Source organism: Arvicola amphibius, chromosome 5 (assembly GCF_903992535.2).
Source record: "Arvicola amphibius chromosome 5, mArvAmp1.2, whole genome shotgun sequence".
In the NCBI taxonomy this organism is placed as follows: Eukaryota; Metazoa; Chordata; class Mammalia; order Rodentia; family Cricetidae; genus Arvicola; species Arvicola amphibius.
Genome location: NC_052051.1, coordinates 128,246,690 through 128,258,889, shown reverse-complemented (window position 1 = coordinate 128,258,889; position 12,200 = coordinate 128,246,690). Strand labels below are relative to the sequence as shown.

General features: G+C 41.8%; 1 protein-coding gene across 1 annotated transcript; it reads right to left on the bottom strand.

Moving 5' to 3' along the window:
* Positions 1–6,592: 6,592 nt before the first annotated feature.
* On the bottom strand, positions 6,593–7,564 carry LOC119814120. Its single transcript, XM_038329471.1, has one exon. It carries the CDS (start codon positions 7,562–7,564, stop codon positions 6,593–6,595), a length of 972 nt encoding a protein of 323 aa, XP_038185399.1.
* Positions 7,565–12,200: the final 4,636 nt, after the last annotated feature.

Below are 12,200 nucleotides of genomic sequence, written 5' to 3'. Positions count from 1 at the left end.
CGTAGGTGCTAAAGCGTCTGTCAATGCTTTGACACTTTCCCATGAGGTCACCTCAGCCAGTGATGGTTCCACTACTCCCATAAGCTGGGAAAGATCTCAAAAGTAGCAAAGAATGCAATGTGATTAAAAAAAAATGTAGGCAAATTATTAGAAGCAGTGCGCCCTCGTTGTTTTATGGTTTGGGGAGGCATTTTCATTTGTGTATGTGTGTGACTTGCAGACAGACTCTGAAAAAGCCATTCCAAATGAAGACTTGCAAAAATCTGGCGGGTCATGGCAGCATCAGTGGAAAAACCTTGGAGTGGCCAACAGGATCTCTCTGAGAAACTGCACTCATGGTAATACAGACATTCTGGTGTGCTTGGCTCATAAAAGGCACGTTGATTTGTGACTACCCTCACCCATCACATAAATTGCTCTACCCAAATTCTTTTGAAAACGTATTGCCTCACTCCATTTAGAAGGAGTTAGTATGGAGTCATTCTGAAGGGTGGAACTGCACACATTTCTTCTCCCCTGTCAAAGTCTCGATTCCTACTTTTACTCGCGTATATTATGACGGCCAGGTAATTAAAACTAAGCTGGACCTGTCAACATCCATGAGCAGAGTATGCTCAGCGGTGAGGTAACTTCAGTTGATTTGTGTGGCAACCCGCTTCTTCACCCTGTAATCCACTAACACTTGGGAAAAGATCACCACTCCCCACACCCCCCTCGCCCCTGCCAAATTTATACTCAGATACATTTTCAAATTGCAAGCCTGCTCACAGACACCGTGTTTACTTTGTTCACTATAAGAGCTGAAAAAAATATTCCAAACGAGGACCTAGAAGGCTTGGGTGGAAATGTCCCCAGTTGGCTCCGTGGTTTGGCTGGCAAGGAAGCAACTGATTCCAAATGTGGATTCAATTTCTTTTCCACTCTTCGATTCAACAGTGGCCAGAAGCATGGCAGTTGCTGAATGCCTACTCTCGAAGCAGATAAATGTCAGAGGCAAGAAATTTCTCCTAGAAAGACACAGAGCAAGGAGGGCCAAGAAGCACATATGAGGGACAGAGGGAAAACCCAAGCCTGTGGACTCTCCAGGTCTTCACCTATGGAACAGTCTGAATATACATGCTGGGTAAGACCACATGCTCTACATCAGTGTGGAACGCACAGTACAAGAGGAAGCAAGCAAGCAAGCAAGCCATTTCAGTCTAATGTGGTACTTGCTGTGATGAATGAAGACATACGGACTGGAGGCAAGGCCCTGGAGATGGGAAAGATCTGTCCGATGCAAAGGAGAATTAGGCAAGGATGAGAGACAGAGCTCTGGGGGAGGGCGAAGCGCTCTAGTCTTAATGCATGGGCAAAGGCTTGCAAATGAGAATTTCCAGGAGAGGGTGGATTTTACACTGACCACAGCAGTTTTTCATTTAGAAAGTGATCTGAAGGGTGAGGGCTAGCCCTGGGTGATAGAGAGGAGCGGACACGAGAGTATTTCCGAATTCTGCGTGTTTCTAGAATATCAAGTTTTCGGGCATGTTTGGAAAACTGCAGTTGAGTATTTTGATAGCAAATAAAAGACATCCATGCACTGGAGTAAGGGTGCAGCAGGAGGGAGGATACTGTACACTGCTCAGAAAAATGGGGGACGAAAACTAATCTCCTGGAATCTCAGATTGGCTTAGGTTTTGTGTGTGTGTTTGTGGGACTGCATGTGAGTGTTGTATGTGTCTGGTACATGCATGTGTGTGTGCTTGTGGGTACACCCATGAGTGCATGCTGTGCGCTTGTGTTTGTATACAGAGGCTAGAGGAAGACATCAAGTGTCCTGATCAATCACTCGCCACTTTATTCCCCTGAGACAGGGCCTCTCACTGAGCTGGTAGCTAGGCAGGCAGCCAGAAAAACACAGGGATCCTTCTATATCCATTCTCTATAGCACTGGGTTTACAGGCTTGTACCACAACACCATCATTTTACATGGGTCCTGAGGTTCACACTCGTGAAATAAGCTTTCTTACCCAATAAGCCATCTTCTGAGTCTATAGAGTGAGGCGTTTTTGTTTGTTTGTTTGTTTTTTTAACATGGATTCTCTATTCACTTTGTCTTATAAAGACCCTACAGGCAAACATCTTCAGAATTTCCACTATGGAAATAAAGAAGCAAAGGTTTGGAAGGGTAATGTAATGCCTCATCGACACACAGCCAAAAATAGGGATTTTAAGCCAAGTAGACGCCCCTGTTGAGTTCTTGCCAAAACTACAACAGTAAAGCAACCCCACATCTGTTTAAAACAGTTTCTATTTCCAAAATCACCTTCAATATGTTTAAGTGATTTTCTTTTTGATAGTACTGTGAGGAAAGGAGACATCGTAAATTATCATTTGCATTTATGCACTTCCGGTTTCACAGATGACAAAACTCAGGACCATAATGGCCAAGGGTATGCATCATGAAGTAGAGAGGAGGGCAGCTGACACAAATCACATTCTGCCAGGTTCTTAACTGCCCCAGGCTGCCCTGAAACATGGATACACTTGGAGTCATCCTGATCAGAATCCACGACATAGTCCCATCCCTGGACTGTATCGCTCTGAGTGTTCAGGAACCTAAAACCAAGCAAGTTACTCATCTTTCCTGTAGAGCCTAAATAGAAAGCCAGACACGATCATCGCTGGCACAGAGAACTGTGTTCAATCTCTGTTGAACACACCTTATACCAGCTAGCATGTAAGATGGCATAGTCTATCATCCATTTGCTGCTTTAATAGTTTAAGCTCCATCTTTAAGAAAAGGATTTAGGATACTCATTATTTTTTACAATGGGTGTACTTAGAAAATTCACAGCTCACAAAAATATGTGTTGTATTAATGACACTGAGAATCTTATCGTGAATTTACAGAACCTACAGAACAAAACTCGAACTTAGGTCTAACATTAAGTGCTATAAAAGTTCATACTGGAGCCATGGGTGCATTTGCTAATCAGGTGATCTGGAAATAACTTTTTCCCATTACCCATGAATTGTTATTTTATCACATAACTAAGATTTATTGGTTGTACAATGCATGACTATTCTATATTACATCTTATTGAAAAGGCAATTAAAACAGTATTGTAGTAGTAGAATTCTTAATAGAAATTAGGATTTCTCTGATGAATCTTTGTACATTTGTCCTTTTTGCAGTTTTAAGTCCTGATTTATCAGCTTAAAATTGTTTCCAATGATCGGGGGATTGATTTGTGATTTCTGAAACCAAATACTAAGAGTCAAGTAACTTACAATAAAGCATTAGTGATGGAAAGACCTCAGTTTTAATCATAGGAAAGATAAGCATATTTACACTCTTTCAGGTTTGTATTGTGTCTGCATATGTGATTTAAGATGAGTATTACATTTAAAATACCTTTTGAAAGATGAAAAGAATCCATGTTCACAGCAGCTGCACTAGAGAAGATAAACATAAAAAAATACATACAGACTCAGAGAAAAAAAAATTGTTGCGTTCAGTTCCTGGTGTCATTTCTTTTGAGGGATACCATATAGGTTGGGATGAACCAAAGACAGAATAAGGAAGGCAAGATAGCTTGTAAATGAGAAACTCTTCTTTTTGAAACAAAAGTAGGGAAATATCTATTTCAGATAAGAAAAACAAATGAACGTAGTGTTCTTTTCTCTTTCAAAAATTTAATGACCAGTAAGTAGGTTAGAAACATTTGACTTCCAGAACATATCTTAGAGGGAGATTCTGAGATGCCAGGTTCAGAAAGGACCTGGTGTTTAATGACATGTTGAATGGGCTAGAATGGAATCAGGTGCTTTCTATAACCAAAGCCAGCTCGGCAAGAAACTGATCAGCTAGAAGTATGGTGGGAGCCATGAAAGAAGAGATTAAAGTCCTGCCTTGGCCTCAGTAAAAGAAGCTGTGCAGTCAGAGATGAAATCAGGAAACACCTTCCAGTCTATACAAAATCCCCCCAACAGTCCTGACCCATTTTTATCCCTCTCCAATACATGCTACCTTCATAGTGTCTGCTAACTATTCCTTATCCTCATCCATGCTGTTTAGACTACAGCAAGAATTTGATATGACTATATAACCTTTCAGGAGAGAGAAAAGAGAAAGGAGTGAACGAGAACATTAAGATGAAAATAATCTGAAAGGGAGAACTATGGGTCATTCAGTAAGCACAAGATTCTCCATCATAGCTGAAACTTACCAACTCCACAAGAACAAAACTATGATCTAATGAGGACAAATCTAGATGAAAAAATCTGGGAAGAAAAAAGAGGCATTGCTAGCACTGGGAGGTTGAGCTGGGCCTTGGCCAGCCATGTTTTGCACTGGTTTCTGGACACAACTGCGGAATGATCTGGAAACTTGATCTTTAGATACTACAGGAAGTGGTCCAAATCCAAGTTTCAAACTGTTTGCACACGTGAAGATTCTTGCTTTCTCTCTAATTGTGCAAAGTGACAATTTCTACAGTGGATTTATTTGTTTGCCAATTCCTGTTGACAATATATGGAACACAGCTGGCAGACCTGATTGCTGTCTTAGAGGGAAGCGGACATGGCAGCAGCACACACAAGGATCATTGGAGACGACATCTTGAGTCAGTTATTTTGGCTTTACTCTGATCATTTGTGAGGATTAAACTTTGGAGCAACCCTAGGCTAGTGGTTCTCCAAGCTGCGCCATGCATGAAGCTCATGCGGAAGGTTCATGAAGAGATTGCTGTATCGAGCCCAGACTTTCTGATTCAACAGGTCTGACGAGAGGCCCTGGCATCGGCATCTCTTACAAGCTCCTGGGTCGTCCTGTTTCTCCTGGTCCCAGAACCGCATCTGAGCACTTAAGATCAATGGCTATTCCTAGCTCTGGCTACATCTGCTCTCAATTAAAAGATGGCGACCTCTTCCCCACATCCTCCATCGCTCCAGATGTTAAGTTCATTACACAGGATCCGTGCCTGGTGCCCTCTGATTAAACTGCCTCGGTGGACTCCAATAAGCATTTCCCATGAAGACCACCCGGAAGTCTCAGAAGGTCTTAAGCCTGACTTTTTGTTGTTGCTGTTGTTTTTGTAATTCTCTGTGTCAAACAAGGGACACACAACGGTGCAAAGCATTACAGAATTGTGGCTTTGGTTTACTTGAAATTTACGTTCTCTGCAAAACTTCCTAGCAACTAAGATATTGCAAGTCTCTTCTGCAAATGATATCCAGATTTATAGTTTTGACAGTCTTTTTAGAGAAAGGTTCTCGGTTTCAAGAGAGCCATTCACTAGAGCAGCAGAAGAATCCCTAGGTCCATTGCTATTGCAAGAAAGTGAAAAAAATTATTAAGAATTAGATTTAAATGTACTGCTTTGCACACAAATTTATGCATAGATATTTATAATAATAATTTACTGTGACCTAAGAGCTTAAGCAGCTACAAGTGACTAGCTACAAAAAAATAAAAATAAAAACCTGGTCATGTAATTTTAGTTAGAATTGTAATGTGTTTTAAAAATGGGATCCAATCTAGGAAGCAAATAATTATGAGGATTTTACTAATTTCTTGTCTTTTGTGAATATACCCACTTAATGACCAAAAGCAGAAAGAAATAAATTATCTATAAACTCAATGTCCTTCTTCTTCTGAAGAAAAAAAAATGTAGTTGTATATGTTTATATGATTAAGCAAGGAGAATGAGCTATATGCCAAGAGCAACCAAATATCTGCACATCATGCACACTTGGAGAAAAAGACTAAACAGATATTAATACTTTAATTCAATACTTTTTATCTAGATGTATTTTTAATAAAGACTTATGGCAGGGGCAATGAATAAAACCTGCTCTAAGCTTACATGAGATACTATGGTGAAAACTGCCAACACTAAGTATCATACACCTACCTAATGCACTTCCAAAATCTGCGAGATCTTTTAAGGAAAACATAGCTTCCTCAGGAGCATCATGAGGAATTCGCCTAGGAAGTGTTGACCTGTTTCAACAACGCTGTTTTTTTTTTTTTTAATCACAGCACATTGCACGAGTAAATACTTCACATGATGCCCACGCTGAGCTCATTTACAGAATGATGACCACTGACTTTCCTTAGAAATTCTACATTAAAAAAACCACAGCCGTATGCAAAATCAGCAGTTCTCAACCTGTGGGTCAAGATCCCCACGGGGGTCACATATCAGATATCCTGCATATCAGATATTTGCATTATGATTCATAACAGTAGCAAAATTACAGTTATGAAGTAGCAACTAAATAATTTTACGGTGGGGGGATCAGCACAACACGAAGACTAGAGGAAAGTGCAGCCTTAGGAAGGTTCAGGAAGGTTCAGAATCACTGTCCTACATGAGAAGTGTCTTGATGGCTGTTTATCTTCAGTGCATAAACAGCTTAGTGTTCTTGTTTCTACTTGTAAAGTCTCTCTCAGAAATTAATTTCTAGAGCCGTCAATTTTCTAGCCATTGTTTCAGAAACTGCTGCTGAGAACGACAGTTCCCAAACTGCTGGGCTGCAGCTATGCTCCCCCCAACCCCCAGGCGACAGGCCCTCTGCAGAATCTCAGAGTCCACTCACTCAGCCATCAAGCATATGGAGACGGAATGGCATCTGCAGGCTGTGTTGTGGACTTTTCCTGACTGATTCCACAGAAGGACACCAGCTTCATTTTGTAATTAACCAGCATAAGCAGGAAAGGACTGAGAGCGGAGAAGCCGGAAGAGAGGGCTGTGAGAACAGCTGGAATAAAGACGCACGTTGCCAAGTCCTTCAAGAAGCAGACTAAGACAAAGTGAGAAACCCACAGCGGAGTGATCAGCAACATTAACAAGATACTGAACTTGGCCCCTCGAAGGACTTCGGTTTCTGAATCATCATCTCCAATCCAGATGTCCCCATATGTCATCTTTTTCTTCTCTAAAAGGAGGAGAGCCATCCAGAGACAGACAAACACTAAGATGGCTAAAGGAAGACTATCAACCAAAACTAGAAATATTTTCCCATAGTAGAGCTCTACCTGGTCATTTCCAAAACCAGTCAAGCAACCCAGGTACATTCTGTTAGTAGACAAGGAGCCCGTATCATTTCCAGAATTCGGGGGTTCTGGTTTTCTCGTGTATATCAACACTGGGATATACACTGCCACACCAGCCACCCAAAGTGCAGAAACCCCCTTCAACGAGTACCTCTGTGGATCCGGGTTTGCAGCCCCACTCAAGGGGTAGACAATTTGGTAAAGCTTCCGGAGGTAGAGCAATGCAAAGTGTAACATGAACCAGATGGCCAGGGACGTAGTCAGGGCTGCAGTGAATTGCAGAACTTTGCAGCCCGCTGAATCCAGCAAGATACCAGAAGAGTAAACAATCTTCAGGATGTTCACCACCAGGTTTTTAGTAAGGTGGACGAACACAAGGCTGATGATGAGAAGAAAGGAGGTCTGCAGGCCCCCAGCGATGCACTTGCTTGTGGAATAGAATAAGCATGTGTTTCCTACAAGGCTCACAGAGATGAGAACGGCGCAGGCAATGATCTCAAGCGTGTCTGCAGAGAGCTTCATGATCGAGACAGAACTCTGACTGCAACTATCTCCTTGACAACTTTGTTCATGGGGCTTTGAGGTTCAAGAGGTCTTCACTGACACCAGCTGAGTGTTTTCTACCCCCACCAGGTTAGCAAAATCCTGCCCTGGTACACTGCCACGATTCCGGCATAGTCTGTGACAGAATTCTGCTTGCTTTGGTGACCGGCTGTTGAAAACAGAGCTGCTTCCCAAGAGGATTCTGTCTTATCCTCTCCAGGGGCTTTTAACGGTGACGAGAAAGGCTCAGGTATCACTATGTAATTAAAACTTCTCAGAAATGTATTTATAGTATCGTCATACTTAAATATGTCATTCCTTTATAGGTATGAGCAATGTCCGATAACCAAAAAGAGAAGAAAAATTGGTAATAGTCAAGGAAAGGTAGCCAGAAATTGCAGACATCACACTTTATGCATGAAAAAAAGCCTGAAGAATGAACAAGGCAGATTTCAAAAAAAAAAAAAAAAAAAAAAAAAAAAAAACAAAACAAAGTGACAAACAAAGAATGGGGACAATAACATGCGAGAGATTATACAAGAACAGACAGTGTTTTCACACCACTACCATTTGTGCATCTCTGCAAAGCAGGAAAGCATCGCTTGTTGCAGTGACCTCGTGGGATCCAAGGAAAGATGGGAGAACATGTTGGCGAGGAAAGCAGGGAAAGGAAATGGAAAGAAAACGGGGAGAAGCAATCGAGGAAGAAGGGAGACATATGAACATGGGATTTATGCTCACAACCAAGTCTCCCAAATTGTTAACAATTGGGCAGTGATTAGTGAAACACTCTCCTAGACCACAGGGGTGGAGTGACTTCTCTCCTAAAGGTTGATAGGAGAACATGAAGCAAGGGCAAGGACGTGATACGTACATATCTCCCTGGCATGCATGCACACTTTGGATGAATTCCTGTTTCTCAGCTATGTCACAACGCTCCATTCTGGGGACTGAATATAGCCAGGTATCATTCACCAGAGGAGATGCGTTCTGAGGAAAGCTCTTGGCTGATTTTATCATTGTGAGCATGCGATACAGCAGCTGCGTGAATTGAAACAGATGTGACGGGATCCCTCCTTGAGCAAAACTGTCATGCTGAGGGGTACAGCTGTACTTTACCTGTACTGAAATTGTTTGTGGGTCCTGACATCAGTCATCTTACCCTGTACTGTCCAAACATGTGCTTCTGCCAGATCAAATAGTACACTGGAGTTGGCTAGTGCAGGCTTGAGTCCTTGTGTTCATTTCTTAACTGTGTTCAGTGGCTCCTTGAAAACTTAGTTAGCTAGAATATATATATATATATATATATACATACATACATATATATATATGTATATATATAACTAGAAGATAACACAAATTGACTTTTTTTCAAGAAAAATCTCTTTTCATCTTTGTAAGTATAACTTTGACCAAACCAGAAACTACAGATTCCAGAGGTAGGAAATTAGCTGATATCTTATCTATCTACTGATAAAGCCAGCATTTGGCACCTCCCAGTCTTTTCCTCAAGGGTAACCTCTAATGTGCACATGATAAGAAGCTTCTGACAGGATAGGCAGGTACAAAGTTTGGGCCCCACAAACCAATGGGAATGGGAAGGAAGCTGGGAGTTGATGCTTTCCTGTTAACTCCATGTTCCTGAACTGATTGCTAAAATAAGAGAGAACTTAGTGTTTACAGTCAACTTTCTTTCCTTAGGAACATCAACCAGTGACAAGTACAAGGATCCACCCCGTATCTAATGATTATAGCAAGGTAAGTAGTAACTATAATGCTTATGCATTATTATAAACTATAAATTAACTTACCACCAACTTAAACAAGGTACACTGTCTTGCTTTGCAATCTTAAATATGATTTAATCTTTAATACCAATCTCATTTCAGTAATGAGGGAAAACAAGACCAGAGAGCAAATTGTTCAGAGCTAGCAACTGAAATGATGGAAACCTAGTGTTGTGGTTTGAATATGAAGGTTCCCCTGAGTGCCTGCGCAGTGACTCCTGTGTCAAAGGCTTTGTCCCTAGACGCTGTGGCTAAGAAGAGGTAACTGGCAGAGACTGTGGAGATGGCTCAGTTGGGAAAGTGCTTGCCACACAAGCATAAGGACCTGAGTTTGAACCTCAGCACCCACAGGAAGAGCCTGACATGGTGGTGCAAGCTCAGAGTCCCAGCACTGGGTCCCTGGGTCTCACTGTCCAGCCAGCTTAAACCTAATCAGCAAGCTCATGACCCTAGTGACTCTATCTAAAAAACAAGGTAGATGGCTCCTCAAGATGACTTGAGGTTGGCCTGGCATCTACATGTATATCCATTTGTATGTGTGTCTGCACCCACACACACACACATGTACACATTCACATTCACAGACATCATCAAGGGATGCTCCATAGATGAGCTCCTAGCTGAATGGGTGTATTAGGGGTAGAGTCTTTGACTCTAAATCTGTAAATCAAGTAAAGTGTCCTCCATGTAAGTTGTATTCTCAGTCATTTTGGTCCAGCAGTGAAAGGCTAACTAACACAGCCTGGTATGCTTGGGTCTCCCTGCTTCTCCACACACCCTGGCAAACTGGAGATCTTCCACTGACTCTTCTCTGCATCTCCGTATTGATTTACGATTGTTCCATCAGACAGATAGAGGCTATAAATTATAAATGTACTTCTTGGGGGAGAGTCTGATTTACACAAGTCACTCAGATATCTGAATGGCAGTTAGCATTTTTTCTTTCTCTTTCAGTATTACTAGGTATGAATGTTTACACCTCTGAACCTCATAACGAACTCCATGCATTCTGTACACCAGTTTAGGATGCCTAACTTGACCTTAAGAATAAAAAGGCTATATCTAATGATCATTAGCCCCCATAGTGACAGTGTTTAAGCACAGGCATAATGACTAAGTCGACCATGCTTCAGTGAAAGGGCTCATATCCAAGATTATTTTGGATAACAAAAATTATCATAAGTAGGGAAAATGGGACACAGAGATCGATAGAAAAGGAAGCAGGGTTCATCCAGGGAACAGCTGGGTGAGGGACGGTGAATAAAGACACATATGAGATTACCAAAGAACAGATAAAATGTTGTGGGTTTTTTTTTTTGGGGGGGGGGGGAAGGAAGAGTGGTCTTGACGATTGACGATTTCAAGTATCTGAAAAAACTTGTATTGATTTTGCCAAATGGCTTACGGATTCTCTTTCCCCATATCAACCTTTATGGAAGGTAGAAAGTTCATTTTCCCAAGCCTGCTTTCTTCCTTTCCATGCTCATAGGGAATGATTCAATGTTACGGTATAAATGTTTCACCATTCAGAAATTTCCAGCCAATATTTTCATCAAATTCCATCATAATAAATTCATCGAACTAAAAATTACCATCCAAATTTTTTCATTGTAGTTTATCACTCTTAAGAGTAACCGTGGGTTAATTAAGACGGCCTGTTTCAGCTGTCAACGGAATCCTCATTTGCATCTGTGGCCAGTACCTTGCCCTGACTTGTCCTCATAAGAATGTTCTCACACAGCACTGCAAGGTTCTCCAAACCCTCCCAACCTCTGCAATGACTTCAACTAGAAGAAAATATTTGGAGAGGGCAGGCAAGATGGTTCAGTGGGTAAAGGCACTTGCTGCTAAGCCTGATGACCTGAGTTCGATCCCCAGGACCCACCCAGTGGAAGGAAAAACTCACCCCAGCAAACCATCCTTTTGACTTCGCCATGCTCACTGCAGAAGATCTCCACTGAAAGTTTTAAAGAAGGTTGGGGCTCCTCTTAACTAGAGTTTGCTGTTTGTTCATGTGATACAAGATGGGAAGAAGTAAAATGAAATACACACACACCACACATATAAATGTAATTTGTCAAATTAAAGGTATTTTAGAGAAGAGACAGAGAGATCCACGTGGGAGGATCTCTATTAGTTTTAATCTGCAGTCAGAGACAATCTGAATCCTAGAAAAGCCAGGGCAACTTGCCCTAACTGGCAGATGAGGTGTCGTTAAACTCTGGGCCGCTTGCTTTGGATGGTTTGGGTAGGGGACCGGAAGAGGGCAACACCAAGTTGACTGAGTTGCATTACAAGGTCCTGAGAGACCTGGATGCCACTCAACGACCTCCGAGGACCACGCCAATGGGTTTCTTTAGCAGAATGCCCCTTCTCAAGCGCATGTGTACATCCTGCAGCAAGAGAATCCAGAAGCAACACCACATCCTCAACCCAGGAATGTAACTGTGGTTCCTGTAAGGGGGAATGAAAAAAAATTGTCCTTTGATAACCAAATATGGGTTCTGCCAATCCACCTTCTCTGAGGTCACTTGAGAACCAAGGAGTTCAAAGGTTCTCTATGGCTTCCTTTATTTTGGCATCAGATGTAACAGAAAAGGAACTAAAGGGGAATTTATATGGCCCAGGCTATGTTCCAAATCTCAAACTGCTAAAAGTTATTTAGACTTCACTTCAATCCCCAATCACACGGAACGCGGGTTCAGATGCAAATGCTTTCTGTGTGGCTTAAGGCCATCTAGGTTTCTTCAAAGGCGCTTGTGGGGTTCTAAAGACTTTTGCCTGAAAGTTGAAAAAAAAAAAAAGTCCTGGGCTCTTCACTAGAG

What these genes read in the sequence shown, in the direction of transcription:
- LOC119814120 (XM_038329471.1), bottom strand. Translation starts at nt 7,564, where the DNA reads ATGAAGCTCTCTGCAGACACGCTTGAGATCATTGCCTGCGCCGTTCTC.